The sequence below is a fragment of the Phalacrocorax carbo genome, chromosome Z, assembly GCF_963921805.1.
Source record: "Phalacrocorax carbo chromosome Z, bPhaCar2.1, whole genome shotgun sequence".
NCBI classification, from domain to species: Eukaryota; Metazoa; Chordata; class Aves; order Suliformes; family Phalacrocoracidae; genus Phalacrocorax; species Phalacrocorax carbo.
Window position 1 is genome coordinate 399,521 of NC_087548.1, and position 18,329 is coordinate 417,849.

General features: G+C 39.5%; 1 protein-coding gene across 4 annotated transcripts in view; it reads right to left on the reverse strand.

Moving 5' to 3' along the window:
* Positions 1-211: 211 nt before the first annotated feature.
* The window catches only part of MALT1 (MALT1 paracaspase), a 38,700-nt gene continuing 20,582 nt past the window's right edge, over positions 212-18,329 (reverse strand). For all 4 annotated transcript variants that reach the window (XM_064438351.1, XM_064438350.1, XM_064438349.1 and 1 more), the window contains 7 exons: positions 14,054-14,231; positions 12,639-12,713; positions 10,590-10,717; positions 6,696-6,845; positions 5,085-5,242; positions 3,925-4,050; positions 212-3,423 (listed from right to left, as the gene is read on the reverse strand). In XM_064438351.1, coding sequence (XP_064294421.1) covers positions 2,959-3,423; positions 3,925-4,050; positions 5,085-5,242; positions 6,696-6,845; positions 10,590-10,717; positions 12,639-12,713; positions 14,054-14,231 — 1,280 coding nt within the window. In that variant the 3' untranslated portion in view covers positions 212-2,958. The remainder of the gene's footprint in view (positions 3,424-3,924; positions 4,051-5,084; positions 5,243-6,695; positions 6,846-10,589; positions 10,718-12,638; positions 12,714-14,053; positions 14,232-18,329) is intronic.

The window sequence follows — 18,329 nt, forward strand, 5'->3', positions numbered from 1 at the left end:
AAACCACCTCTGACTTCTAAGGGCACAGTTTTGAGAAACCTGTACAGGCCCAGAGTATAGATACGTTTAGCTTGAGCTGAAGCTCATGATTCAGATTTCCCCTTCTTTTCTGTTAAGGAAACTATTTTATTATATGCATTGTTTTAATACAGTTTGGGAGTTTTTAAACTGGGAGGAGTAGAAGAATATAGCAACTACATATCCACAGATATATTGTTTTGTAGACAACAGTTTATTACACGGTAAGAAACAGAATAAGCTTTTATACAAACTAAAAACCTGCAACAAAGTATCAGCTAAATGTTACAGTACTAGACCATTTCTCAAAGTATAATTTTTGGTTTCTAAGTCAATTATACTCGATAGTTAATGCACAGGTACATCTCATTCGTCAATAAATATTTCACTATTTAATACTCTCCAAAGGAGAAAGTCATTTGCAAGAAGCTCATTTGCAGATTACTTCAAGCATGGCTGTAATTTTGGAAATAACTACATTAAAATCCACATACAGATATCTACCTTTCAGCACAGATGAATCTGAAGATCAACATATGTAGTTAATGATGCGTTAACGTTCCCATCTGAAACTTGTTATGACCATGTACAGCACCCCCCTCAGTGTCCAGCCCACACACTGCAAGGCTACCAAATCCCACCAGAAGGGTGGATCTCAACTGAAGATTTAAACTGGTTTTCCACCACGTCAATGAGATATTATTTTTTGCTACCTACTTAATGAAAAGCGCCATGATAATTTTTCTGAGGTAAAAAATTTTTTCACAACAGGGATCTTAATTAAAGCAATTGCTTATCGGTATCACCTGGGCAGGAAAGGCTGTTACCCACATCTGAGAATTCCCTTGAACTTTAATTACCTCTCACCCCGATATTCTCATGCTTTCAAAGCATTAAGACTTTCTAAGACCAAGTAAAACATCCGTGTTCTCACACTCATCCCCAGATACAAATAGGCAAGTCACAGATTCTTCAGTATTTTGGAACAAAACCAAACATTTTTTAAAAATGTCTTTTTTTGAACAAACTATTCAACCTGAATATGCAAAACAGTTTGGTGAGCAAAACTGCCCTTTCTCAAACACAGATCAAAACACTTTTGCAACATGTAAAAGGTTTGGCAGCTAACCCAAGCTAGATTTATCTGTTCCCTGAGGTCAATGAAGCAGTAAAGCACCGTATGAAAGTAGCTCATTTGCCTTTCAGTAGAGGATCAACTGTCTTCGGAAGGTACCTATGCCTTCACCTCTAAAGGTGAGATTCTGGGGTTTGGAGGCTAAAGGACCTAGGAGACTAGCTTACTTCTGGCACCTAGTCTATGGATAAACTCTACCTCTGAGCTCCGGAGCAAACGCACACACGTAGGGCTACATACAAAGTGTCAGGTTGTGACATGAAGGAGGTGTCCCTCACCTTGGGACACTTTTACAAGTTTGTGTGCTGGAATCTTTGTCTTAGATTTTCACAGTTTTAGGCTAGAACGTTAGCACATTAATTTGAATGAATATAAATTAGCTTGGCCTGGAAAACAATTGAGTAGGGTTTGTTTGTTTAAATCTCCACAGAAAAGCAATGGCTGGTGTCCAGGAACACCATCCTGGTACTTCAGCCTGAAGAACCCCGAAGTTTTCACTCATCTTGCCTGTTCATTTTTAGCCTTCAGCATGTCTTATTGTGTGCCTAACTATATGATACTTTGCTTGCTATGAACAGGCACTTTTTCCACACATCTCCATTTAGTGTTCTTGCAGAACATGGAAAGACCACCCTTCCAGAAATCAAACCAATAAAAGTCTAAGTCTTTAAGAGAAAGATTATCATAAGAGCAATCCACCACAGTATGAATCTGTGACTTTAATCCCTCCGACAGGGGATCTTGCAATCTAGTTCTCCTAACAAAAAACAGTGGTAATGCTAGTTTACTAGCTCAGTTCAGGCTTTGTTTTCCTTGCGCTGCTCTTTACCCATTCATCACTGGACATCTGACCATGGGAGAGGAGAAAGCAGTCAAAGCTTATCATTAGCTACATCCAAGGAACTGGAATGTCAGTCACTGATCCATACATACAAGGAAGGAAAGAAACTGAGGCTTGAAGGAGACATATTTGTAACACTGGAATATTAAAACATGGTAACTTCACTTCTGTAAAAGCTCCCTCTTGGCTCAGTTCATTTATGTTATGTGTCATCTTATATACTCAACAGGAAACTTACAACATATATGAACACAAACCTTATTTTAATGCAGTATGTAAAAAGAAATCCCTGGATATTGAACAATGGGAACTGAAAAATGGAAGAGAAAGGTATAATTATAATTGTGGGGCCAATGGATTTTTTAAAATCATGTTAAATCATAGAGGATATGGAAATTCATTTTCCGCTTAATTTTCTGAACACTTTTTCCTCTGACAGTGATTCATGTTTTTCTTGTTTTTGTATAGGATGAGCAATTCCTCTCTGAAAACAGAAGATTTAGGAAACATAATTTTAGAGTAAATTTTATAACTCCAGTTGGTGCTGCAGAAGCAGCTGGGAAGATCCAGGGCTTCACTATCTCAAGAGAAGCTTTGTCACCACAGCCAGGCTTTCATCCCCTAACAGAGATAGGCATCTTCCTCCCAGAAATGCAAGACTGCTCTGTTAGCTGCTTGACTGCCAGAGAATGGAATAGGAAACTGAGGAGTTCAGGTTTTCCCCTGTATCAAAGGTCAAATGGTAGGAGAAAAAAATAAAAACCATGCCTTTTTCATTCCTGAATCTATCAGTCCAGTTTCGTCGCTTTGGTTCTGAAATTTTTTCATGACCTTATTTCCAGTAGCACTTCTAGACTTCCAATCCCCTTGGTCCTGAAGCCCCCAAACTCCAGGAGACAGATAAGCAGTGTGGGAGGTCTCCTATTCAAGGGCGATACAGTGGTCTATTCTGAACAAAACACAGCTACTGCTGTTTAGAGAATCTGAGGTTGTCAGAGAGAAGGAATTCCAGTTCAACAGTATCATCAGTGGTCTCTACTGGTACATTACTTTTTTCCACAGGTGGTGGGTAATTCTGTACTTCATGTCTTGAAGCTAATATCCTTGAAGTCCCATTGCAAGAACATGCCTCTGGTTGTCTGATGCTGTCTGAGCAAATACGGTTTGGATGATAAATGCCTGGACAGGAACTTGGTTGGCAATGACCAGGGACGTAGTATTTAGTTGCTGCTGGACTTGACTCTATTTGATTATGAAAATGATTATTAGCCATGCAACAGGTCTGGAGACAATTATTATTTCTGAATCCATGATGAAGGCCTAATTTAGCAATAAGGGGCTTCCCAACATTAACTTCCTTTCTTTCATCCATTGTATCTTCTATTCCCGGATACTCATAGTGCAAGCAAACAGTGAAGATCAAGTGTTCCTGCAAAAGGAGGGGCGGAGGGGCAGGGAGATAAAGAAAAAAGGTTACACTTCCTCCCTAAAATAACAACATAGGAAACACTTAAAGAGGCACAGTCTATAGGAGAAGATGACTAACTTTTTCAGGAGCTAAAGACACTTATTGAGCAAGACTTGTTTACTGAGGACCTCCTTTGGTTAATACTTGCTCACGTGATAATCTTTATTTCTAGAAGCACTTATATTACACCAGCTGCCAAAAGCACTGAAGAAGAGTTACCAAGTGATGTCCTGCAGAGATGTTCATGACACAAAGATACAGAGATAAACTGCATCAATTCCCTGACTTTCATTTTTCTGCTAAGAAACTACAGTTGCTAAATTGTGCTGTTAGCCATTTTTTCCCCCTCCAAAGAACGTTACTTATTATGGAGACAATACAAAGCTACCTCAACAGAACTGCAAAGCAACGTGATTTATCTAAATTATCTGAATAAGCTTGTGAGGAATAATGTATATTAACCCTTAGTTTTTGCAGTGAACTTAGCCTAGTATAGAGGCAGTGTTTGGGAAGGTCCTTTGATACTAAATAGCTTCCGGTTTCCTCAGGAGTTCCTTTATTGGCCTCTTTAGGATCCACATCCAGGTCCTGTTGCAAGAAAAAAACAAGGGGAAAAAAAAGAAAACCTAATTGAAGGTATAGAATTTGTAGATCATAAAATAGCAGTATTTCTTTTTATAAAGTCAGTATTTTCTTAAGAAGAAAGAATACATCAATTTTGGATTACTTGCAAAAGCTGCTGAAGTCACTGTTAGTCACAGGCAAAAGGGGTTACATTCAAGTAGGTTACCCTCTTTTGCTGATGGTTCCTGTCAAACTTGCTGTGCTTGCTTCAGGATTGCTCTTTTTTACCTAACTTCTACTATGAAGTACAGTACTACAACACTAATTCTGTGGGCTAAAAATACATGTATTTATTGTGCACATTAACTTAAATATTTTATTCATAAAGCATCAGAAATGTCCTGTTTGTTCTATCTAAAAAGGTTTTCTGCCCCAAGTCCTCTTCCACAGACATCAGGAAAGAAGGGCTTTTCTCCCCAAGGAGCTTTCTGTTTTACTCATACCCTTCACTTCACTGTGATCAGCTGATTAACATCAATGGAACTGGACAGGATCGCCGTAAAACTGAAGCCTAAGAAATTTTGTCCTGCAAGGTAGATGTGTCCTCAGCTCACATAGGAGCTACTGACATTTAATGTCTTTAACGAAATAGAACCATAGAATCATTAAAGTTGGAAAAGACCTCTAGGATCATCAAGTCCAACAGTCAACCCAACACTACCATGTCTCTTAAACCATGCCCTGAAGTGCCATGTCTACACGTCTTTTAAATACCTCCAGGGGAGGTATTTAATACTTGATATTAGACAATGAAAATCAAAGGAGTCCTTGAAAAAGATAACCCCAGATTAATTTTAATGTATTTTTATATATATGAAAAATATGCATTAAAAAATAAAAGTAAATATGCGTGTCTGTACAAGCACACACATGTAAGCACCTGATCTCAACAGTTTAGACCCATTTTATTACAAAAGATGCAGTCTGACATGGACAGACCAGACAGTTTTCAACTTTGGTGGAGGGAGATCACCAAGACACCAAGAGGAAGCACTTACGAGTGCGAAGTCTGTAACGTAGGCTCTGCAAACTACTATTTCAGGTGGCTTCTTTACTATCCGCGTGTAGATTATCATGACATTGGAAAACTCGGCTGCAAACCCCAACTGAATCTGAACACCACATTTGAATTCAAGATACATACTTTCTGGAAGTTCTGCAAATAAATAACATACCATTACATTCTAAATAAAACTTAGCATATGTATTATTTTTTTTTAATTTTGTTTTTAAATTCAAAAGTTTTAAAAGGCATAGGCCTCTTCTTCCTGCTCTCCCCTCTATCACTTACATATCTACATTGAAGCAAAGCAGGTTAGAAGCTAACCAGGCAGCAACACTCTTTGCTAGTATCCAGCAGACACTGCCAGAGAGAGCTGACTCAACTTCTGCTTCCCAGGTTTCTTTCCAATCTCTGTGCAACTAGCAAGGCAACATTTACTCTAATTAGGATACAGCTTACTGACCCAAGAATTTGTTTACGTATCTGTAATCAAACCAATACGGTTAATATGGTATATATCCGATATAGAGGAGACACAGCTATAGCATTATAAGAACCTTTGAATTTGACAGCTGAACAAGTTTCAGGTTTGTTTTTCTCCTTTCACAGCTTATGCACACATTCACAAAACCTAGCCTGCAGCATTTTTCTTCTTTACATTTTGGATCCTTCTCAGTCCACAGGAATATACCTGAAAGTGCTCAAGGGTCAACGATATCATTCTGTGTCTGTCTCCTTTGTAATGATTTTTCTACTCCCACTGAAAGTGGATTATTTAACATTATCATTGACATACCTTTATACAAATATAAAGGTTTTTCTCTTCCCAAATTCCAAAAACATTCTCTTCTATGCATGGCTTCAAACAAATAAACCATAAGATAACATTATGTCCTTATAATTTTTGTTTTGCATTTAAAATCATTTAACAAAGAAGAATTAAGGGCTTGATTCCACAAATAAAAAGCTACATCTGTGGAAGAGTCTGTCTACATGACTAGTTGTCTTAAAAATGCCACCCCTGACCCTCTGCCCAATCTGTCAAAGCAATTTTAAAATGTACTCCCACATACTTAGGTGAAACAGATAAAAAGGTCTTAAGCCCCACTGCCTTCCTTAAAAGAAGTCTAGAAAACCTGGAACTGATCTCACCTTATTTTAGTTTTCTTAGTTGTGTATGTTGAAAACTCCTTTTCATCGTGCACTTTTACCATACAGTTCACCTGGCTATTTTAGGTGATGACTTTAGAATGAGATTAATGATGTCTTCAAAGTGTTATTGTTGGACACAAACATTACTGGGAGATTATCTCAGGGGGCAAACATCATGTATGTCTCCCCTACAGTGTTTGAGTAGTCTTAAATATACTTACTCAGGATGAAATCTGCATGTCAGATAGTTCATTATTATCTCATGTAAAGGTAAACCCCAACACAAAAATTTCCAAGATCTGAACATACTAATTAAAAAATTCAGACATGAACTTGAATTTCTTCCATTTCCGTTCAATATCACAACCCATAGGCAAGATATTATTAAGAAAGGTCATCCTCTTATTTTTCCCATAGTGCCAGTAGGATCATCTAAAAGTAGACTGTACTATACCATGAGCTTTGGCCCACTGTAGGTTCCGTGCCAGAGACTCTGCAGAAGATACAGTTTGTTGTATGGGATCAGTTAACGCCCTCTTCTCAGACAAACTGCTGCGGATCTCCAAAGCTTGCTTGCCTTTGGTAAGGTGACACTTGCCCATATCTAAAAATAAGACACATATAGTTTCTCTCAAAATCAATGCTGCTGAAATTCTAACTAAATTAAGTACATCACTGCAACGTTGTCCGGTTGCTACGGTTATGCCAGTTTCAGCACTTCCATAAAAACTTGTAGTTTCAGAAGTATTCATTGCTCAGCTATTCATTCACTTAAGGCTAAAACCGCATACCGGATGCCTGCAGAGAACCTTCAGGGTTTCACATGTGTCTTAGTCAACATGCTCACATGTCTTTCAAAGCCAGTTCAAGCAATACCACAGCTCAGATTCAGTAAGGTCCTAATTAAAGTGACTAATTCCAAGTATGTGAATAATACCATTGGAGGGGATTTCTAAAGAATTGGAGGCAAGTGGAGTATTTTAGGGGTCAATAAAGGGGCCAATACTGTTTATTTAACATCATCACTAATGACATAGATGAGAGGACAGAGTTCACTCTCAGCAGGTTTGCAGATGACCAAAAAGTGAGAGGAGTGGCTGATACACCAGAGGGTTGTGCTGCCATTCAGAGGGACCTGTACAGGCTGTAGAATTGGGCAGAGAGGAATCTCATGAAGTTCAACCATGGGAAACACTGAGTCCTCCACCTGGGCAGGAATAACCCCATGCACCAGTACAGAAAGGGGACTGACTTGCTGGAAAGCAGCTCTGCAGAGAAGGACCTTGGGGACCTGGCAGCCACCAAGCTGCCCATGAGCCAGCAATGCATTCTTGTGTCAAAGGCAGCCAACAGGAACAGCATTGCCAGCAGGCCAAGGGAGGTGATCCTTCTTCTCTGGTCAGCACTGGTGAGGCCGCATGTGGAGTGCTGGGCTCACCAGTACAAGAATCACACGTACATACTGGAGGGATTACAGTGAAGGGTCACAGAGATGAGAGGCCTGGAACACCTCTCATATGAGAGAAGTATGAGGGAACTGGAGCATCTTTTGTATGAGATAAGAGAGCTGAGATTGCTTAGGCGGAGAGAACTTGCGTCAGGGGACTTCTCATCGGTATTTATAAATACTTGACAAGGGAAAGTAAATTAGACAGAGCCAGACTCTTCTCAGTGACAGTACAAGAAGCAGATGCAAACTGCAACAGAGAAAATTCCATTTAACCACAAGAAACAACTTTTTACTCTAAGGGTGATCAAACACTGAAACAGGCTGTGCAGGGAGACTGTGGAGTGTCCATCCTTGGAGACATTCAAAGCCCACATGGACAAGGTCCTGAGCAAGCAGCTCTAGCTTACTCTGCTTTGAGCAACAGAGTTGGACCTGACAATTACCAGAGGTCCTTTCCAACTGTAATTGGTCTACCATTCAAACTTACTCCAATTTATCAGGGTCTCCCTATGTTCAGTTCAACTACATTTAAAGGTGACATTTTCAGGTAGTTTTCTACATTCAGAAAGTCACAACCTATGCCCTGCAAAGTGAATTTAAAAAAAACCTGGAAAAAATTCCATTTATGAGTTCATAAGAGAATGAAATAATGAAGGCTAATTACATGGAACACTTTTAACGTGAACACTCCTTTGGAACATTTTCAAGTGCCATCAGTGCACCAGCGTACTCACTAACACCCAATATCTGGCAATACTGACCACAATGGTTGTCACGTCGCCTGACAAATCAATCTTTCTCTCCACTCTGAGTTCAAGAATGACATAAGTAATAGGTCACATGTCAGAACATCTACAGCATGTGACATTAACCTGGCAGTACAGACGAAACAAAATACTACTGACTCTTACAGGACATTTGGGAAAGTGTAGGGAAAATGGGTGCCAGCAGAATTGTGACATGTTCTTCTGGGGAAGCTGCAAAGGTGGGGGGACGAGGAGGGAGAAATCTCAGAGAACAACCACCCACTTAAGAACACACCAAAGCAATGACAAAAAGGATGAGGGACAGAAAAGGGTGCAAATATTTTTTGCATATTTGTTCATTATAAAATTTGTAAACTTCTTATGCAAGTTGAAAGACTGATTGGTCTGTGACCATTGCAGAATGCAAGCAGGTGCCTGTTCCACTTCAGCTTTGAACAGGCTGACAATGGGAAGACATGGGATAAAAACTAAAGACGTAGTATATACATATACTACAGACATCGTATTGATGCTAGGACGAGTGGATTACAGGGTTCTCTCTTCACAAAACAGTAACAGTCAGAATGTCCCACAAGGCAAGAAAGATGAAGAAGGAGAGGGAAGATAATGGGGCCTGCTTCAAAACAAAGAGTTTCAGGAACGATGGCTTAATGAATTTGGCTCTAAACACAGCAGCTGCTGAGCATCCACAGCAGGAGCTCTATCAGAGCTTCTGCCAGGCTTTCAGGAAACACAGCTATAGCTAGCTGCAAATGAGAGGACAGCAAGTCCTCAAATTCCTCCTCTGTATGTAGATAATGGCAAAACTGAGTAGTACTGTAAGCAAATAAAAAGTACAAATGTGAATGCAAAAAGCACTCCGCTTGGCTGCACCTGGGAAAAGAAGAAAAACACATCGTCCCGTGGTGGGGAGGCAGGGGGAATCAACTTCAGACCTAGGCTTTGGAATAATCATTTTAGTTTTGCCATCTACAGATCCTATTTCTTCAGGATAATTCTGACATAATCTGAAATTTTATTTAACTTTTCACAGGAACTTCATGGGAAGTTGAACAGATAAGACAAAATAGAGAATGGTAGGCTTGTTTTATGGGATCTAGTCAAGCAGCACACCAACTATTACCAAAAAGACAGAAAATACGTATGAGAATATGCACCAGACAAACAAGCAAATGGTAGCAAACCATCATCACATTTCGATTTACATCCTGGGGTTATGCTGGATTTTTATTGCCATCAATTTGACATAAACTCCATGCTTATATTTCAGCTAGTCAACCAATGATCTCGTCCCTGTCCTCAATAAAGCACGGACAGAAGCTCTGCCGGTTTAATCTCTGCATTTTGTTTTCAACAGTATGACCTATTGACAGCAGAACTTCACTGCATTTAGGATCCTCTTGGACTTTTTTCTGCTTTTTGGATCCCTGTCGAAAGACAGCCTGGGCAAAATTCTGAGACCTGCAGTTGCACCAAGTACACTGGAAACCACAGCAGAACCTGGCTGATGATGTACATTACCTACAAAACCCAGAATCTTATACAGACAGCTCTTTGTTAATGGCCATATCTATTCTTCTGTTTTGAGCCAATGTTGCACAAAAGCAATACATTTTCCCTCAACAGTTTTCACTTTAGCACTTCTCCCATCAATTACAAAAGGCAATTACTGAACCAGGCATATTAAAACAGTGGATTGCCCTTTATAGTGCAGTCATACCCTTTGATAGAGAGGGAATAATTATCATCACTATAGCACTCTGAGGTAGGTAGGACTCAGTTAATTGTTTAAGTGAACATGGAAATGACAGGACTACCACTAGCAGCTGACACCAAGTGACATAAGAGTAATTCCTGTGGACAAACAATTCAAGGCTCCAGGCAGAAAGACACTCAGAACAAATATGGTTCACTAAAACAGAGAGTATAAAACTGATCACTAAGCTCTCAAATCCCTTCATGATATCATGATCTTTGTTAATGTGCTGCCTTGCTTCTTGATAAAAGCTGCTGTTTTATCAAAATGCAGCAAGAAAGAGCTTAAAGTAGTGTAACGCGTTCACCACGAGAAGAATGAAATCTCTAGTAACACAGGCTGAGTGGACTGTTAATGCAGTAAGCTGGAGTTCACCTTCTGCAACCTCATCAAGCAGTACAGTAATCTTCTTGTCTTCTAACAAACGGTCCTTCAAGAACTTCATGAAGATTCCATTGGCCAACCCTGACTGCTGAATTTCAAAAGCTTCTGCTCCTTGGCACCTATGAGATCACCAACATCAGACAAGGAAAAAAACCAGTGAAACATCTGCATGATTAAGATTAACATGAGGACAAAAGGAGTAAAGGTACGTAGGGAATGGAGGAAAGAAGCCATACAATATGAAAACCAGGTTGTGTCTAAGGCCAGCCTGCTCTTCATGTTCATTTGCAAGCAACTAATTCTGGGAAGATTTGACTTACAGTCAAGCCACAGACCAGAGCTGATGTCAAACTCTTTATACGAGGAGCTTAAATTTCTCATAAAAGACTTCATTAAAGCTCTTGACTACTTCTATTCAACAGCTTTTGCACTTGACTTGAAAACTGATAGAGGTTATTTAGCTTTCTGCTTAAGTAACATCTTCAAATAGTTTCAATTTCAGTTGTAACTTTTTTCTTTACACTTAAAATAAGAAACATGGGCCAATCTATATGCTACTCCTCCAATAATTAATTTATATATCTAACATGTTTTTTTCTAGAAATGTAACCTGCATTAACAGAGGAGACATATGACCGAGGAGGATACAGCATGTAGGTTATAGTTCAACTGCTCCACAGTACCTGACCTTCTTTACAAGCTCACAGTACAGTAAGTCCCATTAGGAACACACAGGACCTAACTCCCCCTTTCCCACTAGCACAAAGAAACAGAACATTATGGGTCTGAGGGTAAAATTTGCTTTTTTTTTCTCCGCTTTTCCATCTCTAATAAATAATACTTAGATGAGTAGAGCATTCCTACAAGTAACCATTAGAAAAAGATCAGGAGCACTGTCCTGCACTTTCTGGTTTGCTGAATGCAGTACTCTCACTGGTGTTACCCTATATCTGAATGGAACATTAAATACTTGGGAGGGGTTGGGAGGAGCTGCTGATACGCCAGCAGGCTGTGCTGCCGCCCAGCGAGCCCTGGCCAGGCTGGAGAGCTGGGCCCAGGGGAGCCTCATGGGATTCAGCCAGAGCCAGTGCCAGGTCCTGCCCCTGGGGAGGAACAGCCCCCCGCACCAGCACAGGCTGGGGGGGACCTGCTGGGGAGCGGCTCTGCTGAGAGGCAGCGAGGTGACCCTGAGCCAGCACCGGGCCCGTGGGGCCAAGGAGGCCAACGGTGTCCTGGGGGGCATGGAAAGGCGTGTGGCCAGCAGGGCGAGGGAGGTTCTCCTCCCCCTCTGCTCTGCCCCAGTGAGGCCACACCTGCAGTGCTGCATCCAGTTCTGGGCCCCCCAGTTCAAGAAGGACAGGGAACTGCTGGAGAGAGTCCAGTGGAGAGCTACGACGACAATCAGGGGACCAGAGCACCTCTCTTAAGAGGAAAGGCTGAGAGACCTGGGTTTGTTCAGCCCGGAGAAGAGAAGCCTGAGGGGGATCTCATCAATGCTTATAAATATCTGAAGGGTGGGTGTCAGGGGGATGGGGCCGGGCTCTTTTCAGCGGTGCCCAACGCCAGGCCAAGGGGCCACGGGCACAAGCTGGAACACGGGAAGTTCCCCCTGAACATGAGGACAAACCCCTTCCCTGTGCGGGTGCCAGAGCAGGGGCACAGGCTGCCCAGAGAGGCTGTGGGGTCCCTTCCCTGGAGACATTCACCCCCCGCCTGGACACAGTCCTGTGCCCCCTGCTCTGGGGGTGCCTGCTCACGCAGGGAGTTGGACGCGACGATCTCCAGAGGGCCCTTCCAACCCTCGCCATTCTGGGATTCTGTGATACCAGTAATCATTACATACGTATTTCCACAGTTAGACTGTTGAATGATTCCAAGAACAAAGTAAAAACAGTAGTATGAGGACAGAAATATGGATATAAATTACTGGTCCTTTAACACCACAGTTAGTATTTTTCTTTAAACAACTAGCTATACAATCTCAGTGGTCACTTATGCCATAGAGGTTTTGAAGCCAGATCAGGGGAAAATTTTCCTTACGTTGCATATCCAAAAACAATGTTGGCCGTAACCTTCAGGGCATCTAAAATAAGAATTGTGTCATCATATTCATTTCTGCAATAAATAGAAACACAAAAAATTAAAATAATAATTTGAAAACTAATAATTTTAACAAACACTACAGTTGTTCAACACCAAAACAGCATAGTTCAGAAACAGTAATTTTTTCTCTTTCCTACAATTCTGTAAGAATCCTGACTGCTGCTGAAAGACAAAAATCATCAACACTCTTCATGAAGACAATGTAAAGACACAGTCAGATATCACACATTACCCAGATGAGGGCATGCTGTATTAACCAATCTAGAGTTCAGCTACAACCTCTTCAAAAATTATTTCTGGTAACTTGCCATTTTAGATTCTAACAAAAACTATACGATTTTCCAAAAAAACCCCATGGTGTCTGCATAGATGTAGCAGTATTTTCTCTTTGGACACCAGATTGTGAAGCTGAATTGGGTCACTGGCATTTCATTAGCAGTGAAGTTTAAAGGCTCTACAGACACTAAAGCACTAGCAATTTTCTATTGCAAAACACTCCTTAGAGACCGAATTTCAGAAGTGCTGACTGAAGAGCTGATTTCAAGTGCAAGCTTAATCGGGCATAGTAGTCTCTTAACATGGAAAGAATATAGTTATTTTGTTTAGGAAAATCCAATAAACCAGCTAATTTTAAGCTCTAAATAAAGATACAACATCACTAGCATAAAAGCAGTCCACAAAATCCATGCCTCTGAAGAGTTCTAAAGTAAGCACTTCACTTGAGCTCTTCTGTCAAATCAACATGTCTTGGATCATATGGATTCTCCTTCCTCCCTGTAGTGACAAAGGTGGCTAATTATGCAAGGGGAAAGGGTCATTATTCTTCCTTAAGATGCGTAATTTAACTTTTATCTAACAAGACTGATGGTTTATAACTTTTTAAACAACAACAAAAGAAGAAATAAATGTCATTCAAAAGAAGAGGCAAGTATCTGCCCATGGAAACAGAAAGGCTAACCATCAGCTTCACATTTCCATCCAACACCAAAGGCAAAATAAGCTTATGAATGAATCCTATTGACTTTAAAAGCACTCAGGTGCAGGCTGTGAATTCTCAGAACGATGAACTTTCAAGTACAGTGAATTCTCAGCCTAGAACAAAGATTTCTTCTCAGTGTGAAGTCCATCTTTCTCTCAGTATCCCCTGCTATTCTCTCAAAGTGGCTGTTCAGTTTTATTTGTTAATTTTTAAAATAGGCTCAGTTTTAATCTGTTGCTGCAGTAAATAAACTGAACTTCACAGTTGGTTCCCAAAGCTAGAGTCATTATCCCCTCTCCCTCTATCTTGAAGCAAAACCATCCCTCAAACATGTAATATCAGTTCTCACTATTCATAAATTATGAGATTATACCTTTTCCGACACATATCCAGTAGGAATACGTTAAGTCCCGTCTCTTTTTCCTGCATTAGTTTGAGGATGTTCTGCACACACAGACAGTTTGCAGATCGGTAGGGATTTGGAGCATCAATAGGAACCATGAAACTGTTTCCATAGTTTTCGTAGCCATGTCCAGCATAGTACAACAAACCTGAGAGGTCAAAATATATGTGACTGAAAACACAGTTCAAGAGTACACTGGAACATTGCTATAAATTTTAGCGTGGTCAAAACCTTCACGCACTATGTGTCTGTGGGAGATTAAGACTGTTCAAGCTACTTCAAGCAGTTTTTTTTATATTGACGTGCCTTTGCTAATACAGGAAGGAAGGGGAGGTGGGGGGAACCACATTAACATCAACTTCATAATACACAGACACCACAAATGAAAAAAAACAAAACAAAAAAAGTCACGCAATACACACAGATATTTGCATCAAACACACAAAGTTACATACTCTTAAAATGCTCTTAGTAGAGTTATGACCTCTAACAGAAATAATCTGATGTGCATGATAGATAACTCACAGATATGAACAAGGAAACATGCCAACTGTAAATACAACATCTCCTCCGTGTGTGTAATTATAAAGCTTTGAGTAGCAGTGAGTCAAGGCAGATTTTATAGATAGAAAAAAATAATGCTGAACAGTTTGCATGGATTTTTTTCTTTTTTTTTTTTTTTTTTTAAATGAGAGATGCTGTCCTCTTTAGGATTATTCTCCTTTAAGGTTGGGGTCTTTTTTTTTTATTTACCATTAATAATTGGCAATTCTTAAAAGTACTTTAACTAGCAAAAAGACCAGAGAAATACCTTGCTTGCACTACGAGAACATTTTTGCAAGTTTTTAGTTTTGCTGTTCCCTCTGTACAGTCAGTTTCTCCATTTGTTTTTGGTTTTTTTTTGGGGGGGGGGCATAAGAAATATTTTTACATTTAGAGGGACAAAAATTATCCCATGACCACGTTTGGGAGGACTCCAGAGCACATTCCCATTACCAAACTACCAACAACTCATTTTTAATTGATTGCATCTACATCTCTCTACAGTTAGACTCATGACTCTCTTGGGTCTACTAAACAAACAAATTATTTGCATGCTTACCTAGACACAGAAGATTATCCTACAATCATCTCCCTTTGTCAATACACAACAGTCTACAATATTATAAGATTTAAAATCTTCAATAAAATATGCAATAGTTTTGTATAAAGAAAACACATCATGAATTAAAAAAGCTTTTCTTAACCCTGAAAAAGAGAGCTGCAACCTAGGGCTTAGAATTTATGTATATTAATAAAAATGTCAAATATTGAAGTCATATCAATCTGTAGTAAGATTAGATGATCTTAGCATTGATAACCTTCACTGCTATAAAATGAAGGTACCAGAAGCTTGCACAATTAAATGAAAATTTCTTATTGTTTGTTCCCAGTGTTAGTTTTGCTTATCTATGGCAAGTTCCATCTTCTAAAAAGTATTTTTATTTATCTATACAAAGTGGTCTACAGGTCAGATCTTCAGTTAGTATATAGTGCGAAAGCTGCAGAAAAGTCAACAGAGATATGACAGTTTATGCTAACTGGAGATAAGTCGTCTTATGCCATTCTTCACAACAATAGCTGTGAAAGTTATGTCACTGCAAAACTTGAATATTCAGAAAAAAACAAAACAAGCCTTACCCTAACATACTAAAATGATCTACATTTAAATCAGCTTGTGTAGGTGGGTACGCTAGATGATTTTACCTTCTCATTACAGAGAGCTACAACAAACGAAAATGTTTCTCTCACACAGTCCTGCACAGTTTGTAAAGGAATACCAAGATATAACTATAGTCCTTCAAACTAAACCTTCAAACTAAGCCTTCGGTTCTCTTTCACTTGTAAGCTCTCAAGTCATTAACAACTATGCCAAGACCTTGCAAACTGCTCCATTCAATCAACAGTGCTCAATTTCTTTTCATGGGAAACATGCATAGTCAAGATAAGCAGCCAGCAAGTGCATACAAGGTAGACTCCAGGACGCAAGGCTTCACTTAAACAAAGAGCCTAATGGTTATTTATCTGCCAGAGTCTTGGAAAGTGGCAACAGCTTTATTCAGTTAGAAGTTAGATTTCTAAAGGCCACAGAATTTTAAAAGTACGATTAAAAACCTGAACAAATAAAGGTACTATTAGGCTATTTATAAGATTCCAGTGGTTACCTGAGACTGGGTAGTTTCAAGAGAGTTAAAAATGAAGTTACGCGCCAAGCGCATGACTCCATGTCAGGTCCTAAGTTAAATGGAAACTTTTAAATTTCATTTCCACAGAGTTTGGATCTGGACCTAAATCAAGGTTATATTTGAGATTATATGTATCTGAGTGTATGTTAGGTAAGTAATTGGACTGACTGAAGGAGACAAGTCTCTAATGTAAAGCACGATTTACCAGAGTATTTCCTCAATGAACAGAAATATTTCAGAAATAACAGCTACATTTCTTTTATATCCTTGGCAGATGACTGTGCTATGCTTATTTGATGAGTACCTGCAACAGTTAACACGTTGAGCTCAAGATCAGAAATACATCTCTGCATACCAGGAATAAGTAAACATGTTTGGAGCGCCTCATTAGACACTTTGACACAACAATTTTAAGTAGGCTCAAGTTCCTCATAGACGTCAGCATTTAAGTGACAGCTACCTCTCTCTCTCTCTTACACTCGCATGTGCATTCTCCCCCTGGCCCTCCCCCTCCAAAACTATTTTTAGCCTTTAAAATATATGGGTCTATGCTTTTACCCTTTGTGGAATACAGTATTAATTGCACCCTACGCTTACAACATCATAAACTAAGACATTAGAGGAGACGATCCTCACCACTTTCTTTAGTATTCCTGCTCATAAGGAACACTATCTGAAATGCCAGTTTCCTGGCAGTAAGCAAGAATTACGCTGTTGTATTAGGCATCACGAGTATGTGTAACAAGGACTAAATCAGAAGTAGCTGCTACGCCTCTTCTATATGGTGCTATGCACACTAAAAATGCAGTAACTCATTATCTATTTGCACAATGACAGCATCTTTTATGTGCTTTAAGCCACTAATAGCCACTATCCAGAAAGAACAAAGTGTCCATTTAAATTGAAGTAGTTATTGCCAGACACTGCTGAAAGAATGCTCTGCTTATCTTTCAGAAATATCAACTTGCTGGAAAAATACAATTGCAAAAATATGCCTTAAAAGATCTTTCACATGGTGTGGGTGAGAAACTCATTAAAGCCTTTCAGTACTTTATTAAATTCACGTCAACAATTACAGAAAAAAATTGAGAAGGTGCAAGAATCTAAAAGCTTACTCAAATGTATAAGCACATCTATTTCCCAGAGAACAAAAAAAAAAAAGAAAACTGGTATCAGAAAGTCTACTAAACTTTACTGCCATAATTAGTCTTCATGTCATGCAAGTTTTGGCTCTGACATAAATGCCCAAATGTCAGATCAGCCAGTTATGCACAGACAGAGCATCAGGTAACACACCATTAAAGAAGTCATACTAAGAAATAATCTGACCTTGTGTTCCAAAGAAGAATCAAATAATGTTTTCTCGGGTGGATGTTACTATAGGACTTTTGCAATTTAAATAGGACAACTGGCAGAACCTTTTGGTTTCTGTTCTAAATAATTTCTGGAGTCAATTTATGCAATCTTAGGTTTTAGAAAAAATGACAAAAACAGTGGCAGCCAGCAGCAAACTCCTCAAAGCCCACAGAAGAACTTTTCCTACACTCCAAGACAAGTCATTCTAGGCCTTTTCCACACAAGACATGAGGTTTTTGCTCTGTGCAATTCTACCATGCCCTCCCCCACCTAGCACAGCCACCAGTTCTGTCTTGTGCTTTGTCCCTCAAAAATCAAGTTTATGCAAGACAATGAATCCCAATATATGAGGAATCATCTAAGAATCAATGCACATCAGTAGTAGCAATGCATACCAGACCCGACTGATTAGACATTATCCCAGCAGAAGGCGCTTCCTGTGCAGTATGTGGAGGAGAGCTTAAAATTACTATCAATATTCTATTACAGGTATCTTATAAGTGGATGTGTGCCTCAAAAAAGATAATTGTGTTAAACATACTTTTAGTATGCATATTTTGTCTAATTTGTTCTCCTATAATTTAAACCAATACTGATAAGATGCTGAAGTGCAATCATTGAAGTAACGCTGCAATTTAGAGGTGAGAGCCTTAGGTTTTTGTGGG